General features: G+C 31.9%; 5 protein-coding genes across 9 annotated transcripts in view; 3 read left to right on the top strand and 2 right to left on the bottom strand.

The window, feature by feature from the left end:
* Nucleotides 1–1,704: 1,704 nt before the first annotated feature.
* Nucleotides 1,705–3,187, bottom strand: LOC108733826 (probable isocitrate dehydrogenase [NAD] subunit alpha, mitochondrial; the record flags this gene model as incomplete). 2 transcript variants are annotated; one of them, XM_025979824.1, is given in 5 exon segments in its annotated part: nt 1,705–1,954; nt 2,013–2,228; nt 2,391–2,569; nt 2,620–2,781; nt 3,041–3,187. In XM_025979824.1, coding segments are annotated over 5 exon segments (834 nt in total), but the record flags the coding sequence as incomplete, so codon positions are not given.
* A 1,027-nt stretch (nt 3,188–4,214) lies between these two features.
* On the bottom strand, nt 4,215–6,914 carry LOC108733840 (saccharopine dehydrogenase-like oxidoreductase). Of its 4 annotated transcripts, XM_018465175.2 has the most exons (8): nt 6,887–6,914; nt 6,743–6,819; nt 6,360–6,540; nt 5,975–6,292; nt 5,735–5,924; nt 5,411–5,648; nt 5,087–5,352; nt 4,215–4,948 (listed from the first exon to the last, which is right to left on the bottom strand). In XM_018465175.2, exons 3-8 carry the CDS (start codon nt 6,532–6,534, stop codon nt 4,834–4,836), a joined length of 1,302 nt encoding a protein of 433 aa, XP_018320677.1. In that variant the 5' UTR covers nt 6,535–6,540; nt 6,743–6,819; nt 6,887–6,914; the 3' UTR covers nt 4,215–4,833. The 4 variants fall into 4 exon arrangements, with proteins under 4 accessions (XP_018320677.1, XP_018320675.1, XP_018320676.1 ...); XM_018465173.2 differs by lacking the exon at nt 6,743–6,819 and having other exon boundaries at nt 6,887–6,905; XM_018465174.1 differs by having other exon boundaries at nt 6,743–6,892.
* Nucleotides 6,915–7,347: 433 nt separating this feature from the next.
* On the top strand, nt 7,348–8,805 carry LOC108733771 (G kinase-anchoring protein 1-like). Its single transcript, XM_018465069.2, has 6 exons — nt 7,348–7,705; nt 7,760–8,039; nt 8,102–8,262; nt 8,320–8,446; nt 8,506–8,663; nt 8,727–8,805. The coding sequence occupies exons 1-6, from the start codon at nt 7,514–7,516 to the stop codon at nt 8,739–8,741; spliced, it is 933 nt and encodes a 310-aa protein (XP_018320571.1). The 5' UTR covers nt 7,348–7,513; the 3' UTR covers nt 8,742–8,805.
* A 2,522-nt stretch (nt 8,806–11,327) lies between these two features.
* On the top strand, nt 11,328–12,694 carry LOC108733764 (protoheme IX farnesyltransferase, mitochondrial). Its single transcript, XM_025979841.1, has one exon. The coding sequence runs from the start codon at nt 11,491–11,493 to the stop codon at nt 12,643–12,645; it is 1,155 nt and encodes a 384-aa protein (XP_025835626.1). The 5' UTR covers nt 11,328–11,490; the 3' UTR covers nt 12,646–12,694.
* Nucleotides 12,695–13,069: 375 nt separating this feature from the next.
* The window catches only part of LOC108733815 (carbonic anhydrase 2), a 123,773-nt gene continuing 119,086 nt past the window's right edge, over nt 13,070–17,756 (top strand). Inside the window, exon 1 of the mRNA XM_018465139.2 lies at nt 13,070–13,126. The gene's annotated coding sequence lies outside the window, so the exon portion shown is untranslated. The remainder of the gene's footprint in view (nt 13,127–17,756) is intronic.

Raw genomic sequence — 17,756 nt, forward strand, 5'->3', positions numbered from 1 at the left:
TAGTACGAGGTTTAAAATACTTTAATACGTTTAAATAATTCATATTAGTGAACTTTTTTCCAAAAAACTGGACTATTTCAGAAAACATTTTTTAAACTTAATAAATGTAATTGTAAAAGGGGAATAAAGATTATCACACTCTACTCACTAATTTTTTGATAAATCTGGCGGCCATTGTACCCACAAAATATTTATTTTAAAAAATAAAGGTTTCCCAGGTCCCTGGGTACACCTTTAGCCTTAATGGAGAATAGGTATACCGGTTAAATCTGACAATTGTCATCTAGTTCTTCTTAGATTTTGTTATTCTAATTGTCAATGTAAATATAAGACACGTTCAATTACACTAAACCTTATCTATGCACTAAACTGAAACTAATACATTAAAATTATTGAAATGGGTTTATTAAAATTTTTAATTCTTATTTATAACACAAAATACAGAATATAAAATGGTTAAAAACAATCTCATGGTACAGAAAAGTTGAACGTCTTACAAATTGCAGCTAAAAATGTGTAGAATTAATCCTTTATATAGTGGTCACAAAAGAAGTGAAAATATTTACAATTTAATAATTATGCTATACATTTTGTTTATAACTTTTTTTATTAAAATAAGCACTCAGCTTTTATATCTGACTGAAATTAATACCTCGGCATTTACGACCGGGAAAGTACGGAACATATCGGGGATTCACAGCAATACAAAAATTTGCTGTTGTACAGTATTTTAGTAGTATTTTTAGGTCTAATGTATTTATAGTAGGAGTAAAAAAATCTTTAAATGCTCTAGACTTTATTAATCACATGTAAATAACTACAAAAATAATTATTGGCAACAAGCTCATAAAATACACATGCAAATACACACTAGTAAAACTTTAAATGCTTATTAATACAACATTTACATAAATACTCAATAGGAAGCAAAAAATTAGCCAGCTTTTCGCATAATATTAATTCGTTACATTCGAATGCATTTATACATTTCCATATTTTTTAAATTAAAAACGAATACTTATTAAGTTGTTAGAAATGTATCTTAGTGCCCCTTCAATAGATATATGAAGTGTAAAAAATATAAACATTAAATCTTAATAAATGCATTTCAAAAACTAAAAGATTTCCTCACATTTCGTGGGAAGCGTTCCTTGTATAAACATAAAAGTTAAAAAAAGGAAAATACCCATTATCGATTTCTGTCTACAAAAACATTATAATTAACCGATTAAAAGCCAAACATGAAGATAATGACGCTTGACAGTAGGTTTCTTATCAAATAAGTGCTTATTTGTGCATTATGTCTCTTATCAACAACTATAAAATAAACCAAAAGATATAAATTAAACCGTAGATAAATATTTGTATTATGTGCACATGTACAAAGGCTTAAAGAGGGGGGGGATAGGGTCGAACCGGTTGTTCCCAGGGGAGACAGAAGTTGTCCTGAGCTGAGGAGCGTTAATTTTTATCACATTAGCACTTCTTGGCACAAGAATGAGATAATACATTCAGAGCCAAAATCAAAAAAGAAAATGTTGTAATACATCAATTTGAAGAAAGGTAAAGGAAATAAAATAAGAATAAACTAGTAGACTGTAAATAGAAAAATGTCCCTTATAAATGGTAGAAATTAATCCTATGTAAAGCATTAATTAATTACAATCAAGAACAAATTAGAATATTATATGTGTATATTCTTACCGATTCAAATAAAGCCCCATTAATCCCTATATTTCCTGATGGAGTGAGACCCAAACCTCCTACAAGACCTGCACACATATCAGACAATATATCACCATACAAATTGGGCATTACAAGAACATCGTATAGAGAAGGATCTTGTACCATATTTAAACAAACTGTGTCCAAATACTTTTCTTCAAATTTAACATCAGGATATTTTTCAGCCATTTCACGACAACATCTTAAAAACAGACCATCTGACATCCTCCTAATAAATTAAGTAAGTATGAAACGGTATGACAACATTAATTAAACCAAATTGTTACATTATATTAGCTTTGTGAACTGCAGTTAATTTGCGCCGATTATTTTCCTTCGTATACTTAAACGCAAATTCTGCAACACGCCTGGAAGCCTCTTCAGTAATCAGTTTTATACTTTGAACAACTCCATCCACAATTTCATGCTCAATACCTGAATATTCACCTTCTGTGTTCTCTCGAATTGTAATTACATCTACATTGTCATACAATGTCTTGTATCTATAATAAAAAAAAAAAGAAAATAAAATACTTGGTGAATAAATTATAAATAGATAGTTACCCTTCTAATGAACGACAAGGTCTCACGTTAGCATACAAACTAAATTCTTTACGAAGGGCCAAGTTTAANACTTGGTGAATAAATTATAAATAGATAGTTACCCTTCTAATGAACGACAAGGTCTCACGTTAGCATACAAACTAAATTCTTTACGAAGGGCCAAGTTTAAAGATCTATGACCTTTTCCGACAGGTGTCATTAATGGCCCTTTCAATCCAACTTTATTGCGATTCACAGAATCAATGGCAGTTTGAGGAATTCCAAAGGTACCGTCAGGTTGCTATGAAGAATACATTGTAGTTCATGTAAAGGCAAAACACTTAAACATACTTTAACAGGTGTGACATCAACAGATTCCCATTCAATTGGCACATTAGCAGCTTTAAAAATTTTTTGTACTGCAGCTGAAATTTCCGGACCAATACCATCTCCAGGGATTAAAGTACATGTTCTTACTTCAGTTGAATATAAACGAACTCCAGGGCTTGATGCCTATAAATTGATAAGGCACGTGAATTAACCTAACCATAAAAAAGTATTATTTTCGTTACGTAACAGTCAACGAAAAACTTACTTTTTCTTCGTTATTTAAAGACTGTCTATTAGTACGAGGTTTAAAATACTTTAATACGTTTAAATAATTCATATTAGTGAACTTTTTTCCAAAAAACTGGACTATTTCAGAAAACATTTTTTAAACTTAATAAATGTAATTGTAAAAGGGGAATAAAGATTATCACACTCTACTCACTAATTTTTTGATAAATCTGGCGGCCATTGTACCCACAAAATATTTATTTTAAAAAATAAAGGTTTCCCAGGTCCCTGGGTACACCTTTAGCCTTAATGGAGAATAGGTATACCGGTTAAATCTGACAATTGTCATCTAGTTCTTCTTAGATTTTGTTATTCTAATTGTCAATGTAAATATAAGACACGTTCAATTACACTAAACCTTATCTATGCACTAAACTGAAACTAATACATTAAAATTATTGAAATGGGTTTATTAAAATTTTTAATTCTTATTTATAACACAAAATACAGAATATAAAATGGTTAAAAACAATCTCATNCATGATTTTGTAAAATGCAAATTAAATATAGATACAGTAAGCTGTACTTTTTTATGATAATTTAACAGCAAACCAATATTTTTACAATCTTCAATGTGTAGTAGACTCATGCCTTTTATAACTTTTATACCCCATACTTTCAATTTACTATTACAGAGCTTATTATAGGGAACATTTAAAAATTATGCAACCCGATTATTAATTTTATGAAATGTTCCCGGTAGTCTGTAACAGAAGTACTATAATGTTTATGTTCGTTAACATCTCATCTATCGTTAACGTTACCCAAACTTATCTATGAGAATCTATGATAGATAAAAATTTAACCACAGATTAGATATGTATCATAGACATATATTATAGTAAACGTGGATGATCTAGTAAAACTTTAAATGCTTATTAATACAACATTTACATAAATACTCAATAGGAAGCAAAAAATTAGCCAGCTTTTCGCATAATATTAATTCGTTACATTCGAATGCATTTATACATTTCCATATTTTTTAAATTAAAAACGAATACTTATTAAGTTGTTAGAAATGTATCTTAGTGCCCCTTCAATAGATATATGAAGTGTAAAAAATATAAACATTAAATCTTAATAAATGCATTTCAAAAACTAAAAATATTAATCTCATTACATCTTAAAATATCATTAATTCAGTGAATTTTGTGACTACCTACAATTAATTATGCGCCACTACACAGCCCAAATTGCAAAAGAAATATTTGCAAAATGAGAAGATATAAAGTGCGCTTACAATTGACTTTGTAAGGTGTTTACCATATATACCAACAAATATTTCAAGACTAGATAAAAAATAACACAAAAAACTTACAACCAAGAAAATATGAATATTTTACTTTTTTTGATATGTAACATCTTAAAACTCGGTGTTTGCATTTCTAAGAATATGGAAGTAATTTCGTCAATGCAACGGAAACGTGTAACCGGAAGTAGAAAGGGAGAAGCGCACTATTCAAATTAAATTGATGGGATAGTGAGGAAAAGAGAAAAAATAAAGAAGGTATAGCTATCAACCGTTTGTAAACTAAAATTTCTTTCATGTCGTGTAAATCAATCCTTTTAAAATTGGCACATAAAATTTTAACAAATTAATTTTTCTCGTTACCGAAATCAGATGTTACACGTCATTGGCAACTACCTCAAGACTCACTTTTTCTGTTAAAGAAATTGTGATCAACATTTTTGCAAATGCACAAATAAAAATTAAGCCAATATGGTGGTATAACAACTGAACGTTAATGAACAAAACTTCAATATAGCGCCAAAGGTAATTAACAAAAATTCAAATTGGAAATACATATATAAATCAGTATAGTAGATAATAAGGTAAGAAAAAATGCAATCAAAAATTAAAAGCAACGATTACTCTGAAACATTTAGAAAACAGTAATAAAATCTGGGGGTGATTATAAAGTTAAATGATTTGAAACAAATTTATTAGGACTCCCTAGCTTCAGTCATGGCAATTATTTCAAATTTTAAGCCATCTTTCTCTAATTTCTCGATCAATGAAGTTTTGGCAAACGCAGCTCCAGGAGTGAAAACACCTCCTCTATAGACAAAACAAATATTTTATATTCATAGTAGTAAATAAATTAACAATTAAATAATGAGAAACATTCCACAATATCATTAGAATGCTTTAGAACTCATTTAGACAACATGGTATACATTTATCGGTGTTGCATACCTGTCAGGGAGTTTATCAGTTTCAGTGAGGATTATGATTCCGGATAACACCAAAGCGGTGCAAGTAATTCCATAAGCTGGGTCAGTGCCTGAAACACGTGCGACAGCCATCTTATTTGGTGGTTGTTTATAATTGTCTTCGGGCTCCGTCAATTTCTCTGTCCAGCCATTGCCGCAGAAAGTTATCGCAAATTTAGTTTTCTTCTGTTTTTCTTCAGAAGGGCCCCTTTGGTATTCAAAAAATCCAAAAGTAAAAAATCCAGGATACTAAATAAATAATAAATACATTAAATGTTAAGCCATACAGTTAACAAAACAAACCAACCCGTAACAAAAGATTCCTTCCAAACTGAAACTTTGTTAAAACTGCAATGATACCTGCAACTATAGCAAGCACAAACACCCGAAATAAAGAATCCACAGTAAAGTAGGTCTGTATTTGAATTGGCCTCTTCCTATCATGCTCATACAAAAATCTTTGAGTTTTGGTTATCACGGAACGGTCTGAACCAAGGAAAGGTAATGCCCATTTACCAGTTGTTTCACATTTATGAACATATCCTCTAAAATTAACAGTACTTTAATTAATTAAAGTTTCAGGGTAACAAATTGAAGTTTTCAAAAATGTGAGAATACATTATTTCTCCACCTAAATTTAAGCTTTGGTGTAAATGTGGGTAATTTTTGTGGATACAATTTCTGTCGAAGCTCCTTCAATTCGCCTGAGTTGGCTATTCCATGCACCAGAGTTTCCCATGTACCATAATTAATTGCAGGACCAGGAGTTGACTCCCCTTCTTCGTATGCTTCCAAGTAAGATTCAACTGAATTTAAAGTCCCTAAAATAATTGTAAATAAGATAACTGTCATATTAAATCAAGAGTCTTACCTTCAAATTTATTTTCTAAAAATATTACTCCAAGATCAGCTGGAATGCTATCGAATCCACAAGCACTTACAATGTATATTCCCTTCTCTTTGCAAGCATCTCCATATTTTAACTGTATCTGATCCATATACTGAGATTCTCCAGTAACATCCAATTGATGAGTTCCAGTTTCAACACAAGCTTTAATAACAGGTTCACCAAAGAACCGATATGGGCCACAACAGTTTAAAATAACTTTTGCTTTTGCTGTCATTTGCTTTAAGGATTCTTCATCTTTTATATCCGCAACAATAACAGGGATTGATTTAAGATCTTTAGCTTAAAAAAAATGTTTAATTTCCCTTATTTAAATTTGGTTATAAATCCAATTTGGCATATAACTTACCAATGACCTTCTCCATTTCCTCTAACACATCTTTGAGCTTTTGTTCTGACCTTCCAGCAATACCCCATGTCAGTGTTCGCCCATTAACTTTCGAAAACTTCACGATTTCTGGTATGCAACGTTTACCAGTGAAGCCAGTTGCTCCAAAAATAACAATATCTAAACGCTCAGCCATTATTTTCTTCCAAAAAGAAAGAAATAAGACCAAATAACAACCAAAAATAAGATCAATAAACTTGCTTCTCTTTATAGATAAATGACGTAAGTTCAATGTATAATAATTAATCGCTTTGGTACAAGGTGCAAAGACAAATATAATTGGTAATAAAAAAAAAATAAAAAAATTAAAAAAAAAACGTCCCCTTGTTTTAGTGAGATATTACCTAAAAATTCTTACACGGTCTCTTAGTAGTTCTAAATCAATTACGTTTGCACAATTTCACAGGAAACCAAATAAGTACTACAAAAATTACACAAGTGAATTAAATATTTACATTTAATTACATGCTCAATGGCAAATAACCTACGTCAGTAAAAGAAGAACAGAAGAGATGACAGACGATAGCAAACATAGATAATAGATACACAAAGGGTGATAGTAAAAGAGAAGACACGCATAAAAGTGCATAAAAGCAATACGAAAGAGGTTACTCATAGATAAGAAATTACCATAGAGTTATCTTTAGTTACCATAGAAGTTACCGAGATAACTTGCTTCCATAGCATAAATACGTACCATAGCTTGGTTCTTCTTGTTGATTGCACCATCTATGTTACATATTAAGTAGCATTCAGAAAAATTAAGCCTAAAGAAATGAATTTGAATTTCTCCGTTGAAATTATAAAAAAATATCAATAAAATAATTAATTACATATATTAAGCATTTTGTCATTTATTATTTATTAAATTTATTGTTATCATTATTCACAAAAAAATAATAAACAAAATCTTTCTTTCCAATTTCGCCTTGATTACTGATCAATCCTGATAAAGTATGGTTAATTTTTCGAAAACGGTGGTCTGTGTACTATTGTCAGTCATTGTTTATTAAAAATTGAAGTTGCACAAAATTGAATAAGTTTAATTTATTTATCAACATATTTGAAGAACAATTTCATTTTATATCTGTGTAATACTTGATAATTTAAACAAAATGGATATTGGAGTTCCATCTCGATTTGCTTGCCTTAAGATTGAGGATGAACCTGTCTCAGTGAAGTCTAAGGATAAAAAAAATGACATTAAGAAGCAAAACACAAAAAAGAGTAAAGAAACTGACACCAAAAAGGCTAAAACTACTGTGAATAGTAAAAAAGATAACAAATCCAATCGCCAAAAAGAAAAGGTATTTACTTGTCTCAAGTGGCAATTTGTGGATTAATAGCTTCTTGGTTTTTAGACAAATATAAATAGAAAAGAAAAGAAGAAAGAACATGTAAATGAACAATGGGAAGAATGGAAAGAAAAAGACAGTCAGTTAGTAAATGGAAACTATGAAGAAGATTTGCAAAATGCCATCTTACTATCAAAATTAGATTATGAGGAGAAAAAGGAGATTTATAAACGTCTAGAAAAGGAAGCTGAAATGGAGAAAAATCGAACACAGGTTAAAAAAAAGAAAAATAAAGGAATGAGTCTGCATCAGTTTTTGGAATTTGGGGGAAACGGTGATAACAAAGGTTAATCATTTGCTTTGGTTTTTATTGTTTTTGTCTAATATGGTAATAATTTCCTAATATAGAAGAAGAAGTAGAAACCATAGAAGACATTGCCTCAGACCATGGATTTTTTGATAAAGTTAAGCAAGAGGCACAAAATGAGTTGAATAAAGAAGAAGTTAAAGAACTCAGGAAGAAGCGAGAAGAAAAAATAGATGAAATCATCTCTTTAGCACAGTTACAGGTTCAAAGATTCAACAATTAATAACAGTAATAATTGTATTCACAAGTTCTGTTCTAGGATAAATTAGATAAAGAACATAAAGAGAATGAAGAACTGAAGAAACAGCTTAAAAAGGCTAAAATTGAAATTGCTGCTGTCAAAGAGAGGAACAAATCATTATGTGATATTTTAGGTCATGGAGAAAGTAAGCTTATTATGAAAATACAGGAACTTTTAAGCTTCATTATGCTTTTATATTCCTAGTGAAAGACAAAGCAGATGTGCTGGTTGAACTAGAGAGATTGAATGCTGTTAAAAATGAATTAACTGAAGAAGTGACTAGATTGCATGCTCTTTTAGAACAAGAACGTTCAAAGGTTGCTGCATTAACTGAAGCCCAGCATAGCAAACATAAGGATAAAGTATGTCATTCAGTGACCATTCTTATTCAATTATAATTTCAATACTTTTTTCCTTTTTTTCAGAAATCGAAAAAATAAAAAACAAGACATTTTTTATACTTATTTCTAAGAATTTATGGATAACTTTATTAGAAACAATGCANCCGTAAACAAATCATAATCGTGATATATATAAAACAATTTATGAAATATTCAATCATCAAATATAGAACGTATCTACATGTAGTGCGGATTTCAATAATATTTATTTACGATTCGTACCACAAAATGATCCTAAAATGGAATTATTTTTGGAAAAACAAGAAAAACAGCCCAACTATTTAGGCTCGCGTTGTCTGGGAAGTTTTTTTTGTTTAGTTGTTAATTATTCAATAAAATTACCTACCTTCTGGATTGAATAATTAAAAGGAGGAATATGTACTTACCATCGTTTTAAAACATTTATGTTTCGTAATGTGGGACATTTTACGTCATTTCTTAAAAAAAGTATTACTATGAAATTGTATAAATACTCACTCACGTGAATTTTGACTATACTGTTTTATATTTTTTACCCCTATAGAATTTTCTTATTTCACCCTCCCCTTGATATGCTCAACAACCCACACCACCATAATAACCGTAATAGGAAATATAGGAAAGGGAGAGCAGGGTAAAAAGTCTTTCCCCTAAAGAAGGGACGTGAAAAAGACTATCATGTTTGAGAAATAAAAAAAAATAATTTTTAAGCTTCTTTTATAAAATTTTGCTATTCCTGAATATTAAAAAAAACTTACCTTTATTAAGTCGATTTCATATGGGCACTTTAGTGGATTGTCTCATAAATAAAAGGGAAAAATAAAACACATTTCTTTTCATTTGGTTGTAATTTATTAGAGATTATCTACACAATGAATTCAAAATCAAATTCACGTTTAGATCCGATAAATAAATAATATAATAATACTATCAAAATAATTTAACGTTGGACGAAAGAGAAAAAAATAGCGAAATGTTCCCGGTTTTAAAACAAAAAAAAATAATAATAATAAAAGAGGGACGAAAACTTCTCGATGTTATTATAATCTTAAGCTTTACTAAATAGATTTCTACGAATGAGTACAGTAGCAGTATTTTATTTACAAGAAGATAAAGAGAAAATTTTTCTATATCAGATTTCAGGACAATTTACCACAAATCGCGTCTGTAAACTCGGAACACTTCGCTTTTCCCCCCAGATCGCCCGTCAAATACTTGGCCTCTTTTATCGTGTCATAACAAGCATGTTCAATTTTTTGCGCATGATCGTTAAGACCCATGTATTTGAGCATCATGACCGCAGACAATAATAGAGCTGTAGGATTGGCCTTATCTTGTCCTGCAATATCTGGAGCGGTACCGTGAACCTTTTTGGGCGAAAAACAATACATGTATTTCTCAACAAGATATGCAAACAAAATGGAAAATATAGAAACATAGCCTTAACATAGGAATGAGCGTTAAACGTCTGAGAAACAATATAAATTAACACAGGCTATAAGATATTGAAAGGATCTAGCTCATAGATTCCCAACGAGGGTGGTACCACCTCCCCCCACCCTTTGAACGCTAAAGCCTTCCATGGGAACAGTAGCGGATCCAGAGGCAAATAGGAGGCGTTCAAGTAATTAAGAGAAAACGCCTCTAAAAATTCTTTTTTCATTACAGCTATTTTTTTTTTAATTCAAATAAAACTAAGAAAAAGAAGATTCAACGTATTTGAGTTTAAGAAAGTTTAGGTTTTTAGGTTTAGGTACCACGTTTTTGCTTCCCCTTTCCTATTTTCATAAATAAAGAGTTAATGAGGAACCCACCAGATGATATGTCACAATATTTTAATATTTGATACAAAAAACCTGTTGTGGACAAGAGGGCGTTAATATTATTAGATACAGAATAAAAATAAAATTAAATTGTTGGAATATTTGTTTTTGTGTTTGGGGTCCTAAAAATATATTGCATTTAGGCCTCTGAAATGAACACACAAATGTCTAAAATATGAAATAATTAGGATTGATTTATTATAGACTATTTACTAAGTCCGAAATCAGTGTCAGTCAATAGATAAATGGTTAATAATTTTATTACAATTATATTAAAAGCCTTGGTTATAAGTAGAGGTCATCTGAATTTATGTCCTACANAATTCTGCCCGTTCATACTGCACCAGACGCTATCTAAAACGGGCATTCCGAAAACCATCAGAAACCAAGCAGAAAAGCTTCTAACTGATCATGCAGCAGATACAGTAAGCTGTACTTTTTTATGATAATTTAACAGCAAACCAATATTTTTACAATCTTCAATGTGTAGTAGACTCATGCCTTTTATAACTTTTATACCCCATACTTTCAATTTACTATTACAGAGCTTATTATAGGGAACATTTAAAAATTATGCAACCCGATTATTAATTTTATGAAATGTTCCCGGTAGTCTGTAACAGAAGTATTATAATGTTTATGTTCGTCAATATCTTATCTATGGTTAACGTTACCCAAACTTATCTATGAGAATCTATGATAGATAAAAATTTAACCACAGATTAGATATGTATCATAGACATATATTATAGTAAACGTGGATGATATGTACAATATAATACTTATTTATATGATAGTATGAAATCTTTCATATAATGGAACATGACATGAACCCTTTGTGTATCTATTATCTATGACATGAACTTAACCTATCAACGCAAACACGAAATTATGTAATTTTATTATTGGGAATAGGCACCCTCATGAAATTGTGCTTAACCAGTAACTGCTTTAGTGGTAATTTTTTCCTAGTGAAATGAAATACTATGTTTAAATTTGTGTGTATCAAACAACTGTATGTACGAAATAACTTGATAACTATTAGTAGTTCAGTCGGCTTTTTAAAGAATCCTGTTAAATGTTCACTACAGGAAGCAAATTATGTTAACCAGACCTCCAAGAGACCTACAACTGTTGCAGTAGAACATGCTTTAAAGGAAGTATTATCAGATAAGCCCAAAGTTCCTCCACCATGGAGACCAACGCCGTCTACAGATCAGTCAAACATTATCAATCATTATTTAAGATTGTCAAAGATTCGTTTAACAGCCTTGGTGGTAATTACTACTATGGCAGGTTATGCTGTGGCTCCAGCTCCTTTCGAATGGACCACTTTTGGAGTGTGTATGGCAGGGACAAGTTTGCTGTCTTGTGCAGCGAATTCGGTTAATCAATTCCACGAAGTTCCTTTTGACGCTCAAATGTCCAGAACTAAGAGCAGGGTGTTAGTGTGCGGGCGTTTAACACCATTACATGCCATGACATTTGCCACAGTATCGAGCATAGCTGGTTTAAGCTTATTATACTATGGCGTAAACGGTTTAACTGCAACATTAGGACTTACAAATTTATTACTTTACACTGCCATTTACACTCCTTTAAAACGCATGAGTATTCTTAACACATGGGTGGGTTCCATTGTGGGTGCCATTCCTCCTATGATGGGTTGGGCTGCCTGTGCAAATAGCCTGGACGCTGGTGCTTGGTTGATGGCCGCCCTTCTGTACAGTTGGCAATTTCCTCATTTCAACGCTTTATCGTGGAATCTAAGACCCGATTATTCAAGAGCTGGCTATCGTATGATGGCTGTGACTGACCCAGGTTTGTGTCGGAGAGTGGCATTAAGGCACACGATTGCTATTGCTGGAATGTCGGCTGCTGCGCCTCTATTGGACACAACAACTTGGTGGTTTGTTTTAGAAACTATACCATTAAATGGGTATTTTATTTATTTGGCTTATAAGTTTTATAAAGATTCGTCAAGCGCATCATCTAGAAAACTTTTCCGATTTTCACTTTTACATCTCCCAATACTTATGATTTTGTTTTTATTAAATAAGAAGAAATGGTATGTGTTTGAAAAGTTTAAGAGTAAGAAAGAAGAGGAACTTGAAGAAATCGAATTTGTTAAAAATACGTAGTTTTTAAAATGTATCATGTTTGTAAATAAAGTATATTATTTAAATAAGACTATTTGATCATCCAGCTGTATTTTATTTGTTCCACTTATTTCTAAGAATTTATGGANAAGATACATTAAATATAAAGGGAAGTTAAATTCTGTATTAATATATAAAAATATCAATTAAAAATATATGAAAAGTATAGTTATACTAAGAGAAATCAGCTACTTGAAAATTAGTTGAATAATTTCTAATTTCTGGTTTAATAATTTTACAATATTTAAATTCCCGCCTCAGATATTGATACCTACTTGGAATTGTACGGTTAAGCTATCTACTGATGTAGAGATGGCGCCACATACTCATTGTAACTAATTTCACTTTGCGATTGTTTCCAAATCTATGATTTTAAACAGTTTTATAAGTAAAATGAATTCGTGTAGGTATACTTATTTTTAGTGTACTTAATGTGTTGGTGTTTGGCGTTCTTTTATAAATGGTAAGTACAATTATTAAGTATACTTACAGTTTGAAGGAATACGTAATGTTTATAAACTAGCGTTTAACTGATATGATTTTGCTCGTACACGTGCTATACGGAATAGAATGCTGATAGATACGATTTTGTTCTGATAAACATTGTGGTTAAGGGTATTTATTAGGATTTGTATGAATACTGAAGTGCTGTAACTAACCAGCAAGCGGTAGAATCTATCCCCTTAAATAATTTCATATAGCCTAGTTAAAGTAACACTAAATAAAGCGAAAATGCTACACATATAATGTTTTAAAGAAGATTTGGATTTGGGTTTGGGATACCCCCTTTCTACCTGGGGTTCTGGAGGTGTCAAAGGGAGGTTTTTTTAAGCAGGGAAAGAATTATTTTAACCGTTGGTCACCCCTTATTATAAAAATGCACAGGGTTGGCCAATGACAAAAATTCATCCCAATACCAACCCAAAGTGAATCATGGGCGATCAAACTACTTCGGAACAGACTTTGAGTCGGTTAAACAACATCTCACACAACTCCTACGGGAGGGGCTCGACTAGCCGCGTATCTACGATGTCCATGAAAAATAGAATTTCTACCATTGGACTGTAAGACTTCTTCTGGTGATCCATATTCCGAACCGTACTTCAAAACTTGATATGAATAACCATCAGATCAAGAATATTGCTAGGAGGAACCTGAGAGCTTGGAAAAGACAAAATTAGAAATAATTAAGTCAAATGACTACGACACATATAGAGCAACTTCAAACTCCTTGATATCTTATACGAAGCAGAGGAGAAAAGACTATGAGAAGGAAGTTGGCAAAAAATTCTGCCCGTTCATACTGCACCAGACGCTATCTAAAACGGGCATTCCGAAAACCATCAGAAACCAAGCAGAAAAGCTTCTAACTGATCATGCAGCTATAGCAGAGGCCGTTGCACCAGAGTTCCTCAAAGTCTTCACCATGGAACCAGAACTAGTGGTTTATGAATTGGGTACTCTCGAATATCAATGTTTGTGAGACTATTCTGGAAGATGTTTTCTTCACAAAGATAGAGGTCACTCAAGTCCAGACTAATTAGGATCCTTGCTCCTCCCTTGGTCTTGATAAGATTCCAGCAATCCTATTGAGAAACTGTGCAACACACCTTGGTCTCATTTCATTGTTGACATTCTTTTTTTTTCATGCCTCACTAGCAAAAATGCATAATTGGTAGCATTGGTATGTTTTTCAACTACGTTTGTCTAAAAACTGACATAAACTAACCCGAACTCTCAAATCTTTAGAAAAAAGCATTACACCCTTCAAAAGCTTTAAGACGTATTCATATTACTTAATTGTTTAGATGAAAAAATGTCGAATTTTAAAAAGAAGATGTCGGCCTTTGACGAATGCATATTAATAAAATAGAATATTCCTATGTTCAGTTCTCAATTCGACACAAGTGTATCTATTTATTACGATTATTTAACGTCTATTACCGCCCACGTTTTAACTTTAAATGGAATTGAATACATGAATGGTAGTTCGAAGAATTTCTCCCTGCCACGTCAACTAATTTAAATTTTTTCCCGCAAGTGGATCATTTTAATATCCTGCTGATCCCCAGGGAACGCGAAAACCCGTCTCAAACTGCTAAAGCTCTCGTTTATCGCGATATAATAATATGTTGTCATTTGCTGTCTGGAGGCGCTGATTTCACTCGACGTTTCGAAATAAATTACCTTCTCATCGTCGAGATGATAAAGTAATGTTATTTTTATTCACCAGCTGACAGATTATTACTGTAAACTGAAGTTAACAGTGAAGTTTTACTGGAATGGGTAAATTTTTTATCCAAAAGTACGCAAATCAACAAATTGTAATCGTTTCTTAAAGTATAATTTTTTTAATCAATTTTCTTCATTAATTTGAGGCTTTGAATTTAACCCTACAAAAATTCAATGTCTCGTTGCTTATACATTAGTTCGACGATTTTGCAACCTATACCGAGCGGCACGGTCTAGAGGTTTAGTCCATTGCTTAGCATTCGGGTCCGTCTGCCTTGGTACAAGTTTTTCTGTGGTTTCCTTGAATCATTTAGACTAATGCTGGGGCAGTAATATTCCACAGATAATCTTTCATTCTTTTCTGTCTTCATTTTGTTCGTTTGATCTTTCTCACCCGAACCACCACCCAGCTGAAGAGGGCCTTTCTTCCTACCTTTTGGCGTAGTCCCGAACCTACAACATTGGGACCTTTAGGTTGATAGGTATGTGCAGATGACGATGTACTGTCAATTAATCAACTTTTTTGAATAAGATCACTTCAAGTTGGTCGGTAACAATGTTTCGAATGACAATCCACATCCGGTGGTTACCATAACGAAACTATGTTTCCTTAAGGATGTTTGGGAGGTACAATCGGAGACAAGAGTTCATAAAATTAGAAATTCGTGATTAATTAGGTTTTGCAGCATATCATGAAGTAAATAAATACTATCTATACTAAAAAAAAGTATACGGTTTGAGAGAAAATTTGGAATTTGACCAAAAACTTTGAATAAAATAAGAAATAACGAATAATATGGAAAATTTTTAACTGACTTTTGGCAGTGAATATGCCTTGATTTCAACTTCGAAACAAAAAAATATTTAGTTTCAATCTTTATTAATAATGAGCGTAAAACTTTTTAATATGTTTAAATAATAATTAAAACTTTAAAATTGCATTTATTTCAGACAATTATAAATATTATCATTATATTATCAAGTAAAAACGAGATTTTCAGCTAATTTTTCATTTTTTCCTCGATAACCATTTAGTGAATTTGAATAACCTTACGCTAAAGTGATTTTCCAGAGTTCAAGTTACTTATTATAATAGTTTGAAATTTCTGGTAGCTTTTTTTTCAATAACTTTTTACCGGTTTAGTGAATCGATTTGTAATTTTTACAGGAGTTTTAGAATTGAATGAGGAACGTTCTTCTAAATTTTTATTTGCCTCGTAGCATTTTGACATACCTCCCAAACATCCTTAACGGATTGCAAACTATTATGATGAGTTTAAAATACAGCAACAATTTGATTTTTTAAATAGAACGACTTATTACAATTGTTCTGTTAATTGGTAGCAATTACCAGGTAGTCGCGTCGATTGGCTGTTAGTTTTGCCGTAAATTGTTCATTTTCAATTTATTTGTAATTTGAGTTCCCCTTATGGGGATTGTTAATTGTGTGTACGCCGCTGGCATTGTTTACAATTAATTAACTTTAAAAATTATAATCCGCGTTTGAATGGCAGAAGGTTTGTTATATATGTCTTTTAGTCCGAGAGGAGCAGGATGGTCGGATCACATGAAAATATTAATTTCCTTGCAGCTCGGCTCGCTGAAATCGAGGGTTTATTTCCGAAAGTTGAGCAATGAATCTTCGCCGAAGGAACGGAAAGTTATATCGCTTTGGCCGTCGCTTCCCTTGAGTTGTTTGCTTTAAATATTAGCTCATAAATAAATGTAACAAAAACGTATTTTTGCACAGGCTAGAGATGGCAATATAATAATGACATCATTTCCCTGTCCGCTAATGATTTATGAAGGAACCGTAAATCCTGTTTTCTGGCGGCGCTTTCTTTTAAATTGGATAGTTCAAAACATTAATTTTACATTGTNGTAATTTAAAAACTTGGAAATTGCACGGTACACTATAGGAACTACGATAAATTTTCCCTAATCGGCGCCATGTTTTTAAGCTCCTCCCATTTGACGGATCCCAATAAGTAGGACCATTTCGTTTTTAATTTTTCATTGTGGCGAGCCTACTTATTCTACATCCAAAAAGAGTTGAATGGCCGTTTTAAATGGAATATCCTTCATAAAAAGGATCTAAAGCGCTTAGTTCGTTTCGGGAAGCGTAAAGATTCAACAAATAGCCCAGAATTCGTTGGCGATAGATTTTGAACAGAAACCGTAATCGCATTACAGAGAATAAGTTGCTCCTGGCGTGTCACCATCACGTTCCGCCATTTAATAACATCGCGATGCTCATGATGCCTGAAAGCTTAGATTCGTCATGCAAATAATGCAAATGTTAGTGTAGGTTACTACACGTGTGATTGTCAGTAGAAAAAGAAACATCTTTAGTAGATGGTGGAAATTTGTAAGCTTTTGGGATACTGGTTCGTTAGGTTATTGAGTTTACGCGGTTAGTTTCTTTTTTTTTACCTTATTGGCATCAAATTAAGGTAGAGAATGTCTTCATGCCTAGAATATCTCAAAATACTGATGGGAAATTCTGATTTCGATTCAGGGTATCAATTTTTGATCGATTTTGTTATCCATAATTTACTATTGAGGCATAATAAGCTGTAAACATACATCTTGAAAACCGTTAAAGAGCAGGGGCAAAGCTGTATTTTGTGAATTGAAGCTATATATATTTTATCATTCTATTAAAAATTATTCAAACAAAACGTTTAATTTGCTACTGCATGCGTCTACTAAAATATCAACTCAATGGCGTAGCTAGATGATAAAGGGTTTCAGAGCAAATAATCGAGATATTAGGTGTCAACAACAACAACTGTACTTCTTTGTTTAAAATTTTGTATGCATTTAGATTATTTGTTTTAATTTAAAAGTATTCTAAAAAT

The sequence above is a fragment of the Agrilus planipennis genome, unplaced genomic scaffold (assembly GCF_000699045.2).
Source record: "Agrilus planipennis isolate EAB-ADULT unplaced genomic scaffold, Apla_2.0 scaffold11, whole genome shotgun sequence".
In the NCBI taxonomy this organism is placed as follows: Eukaryota; Metazoa; Arthropoda; class Insecta; order Coleoptera; family Buprestidae; genus Agrilus; species Agrilus planipennis.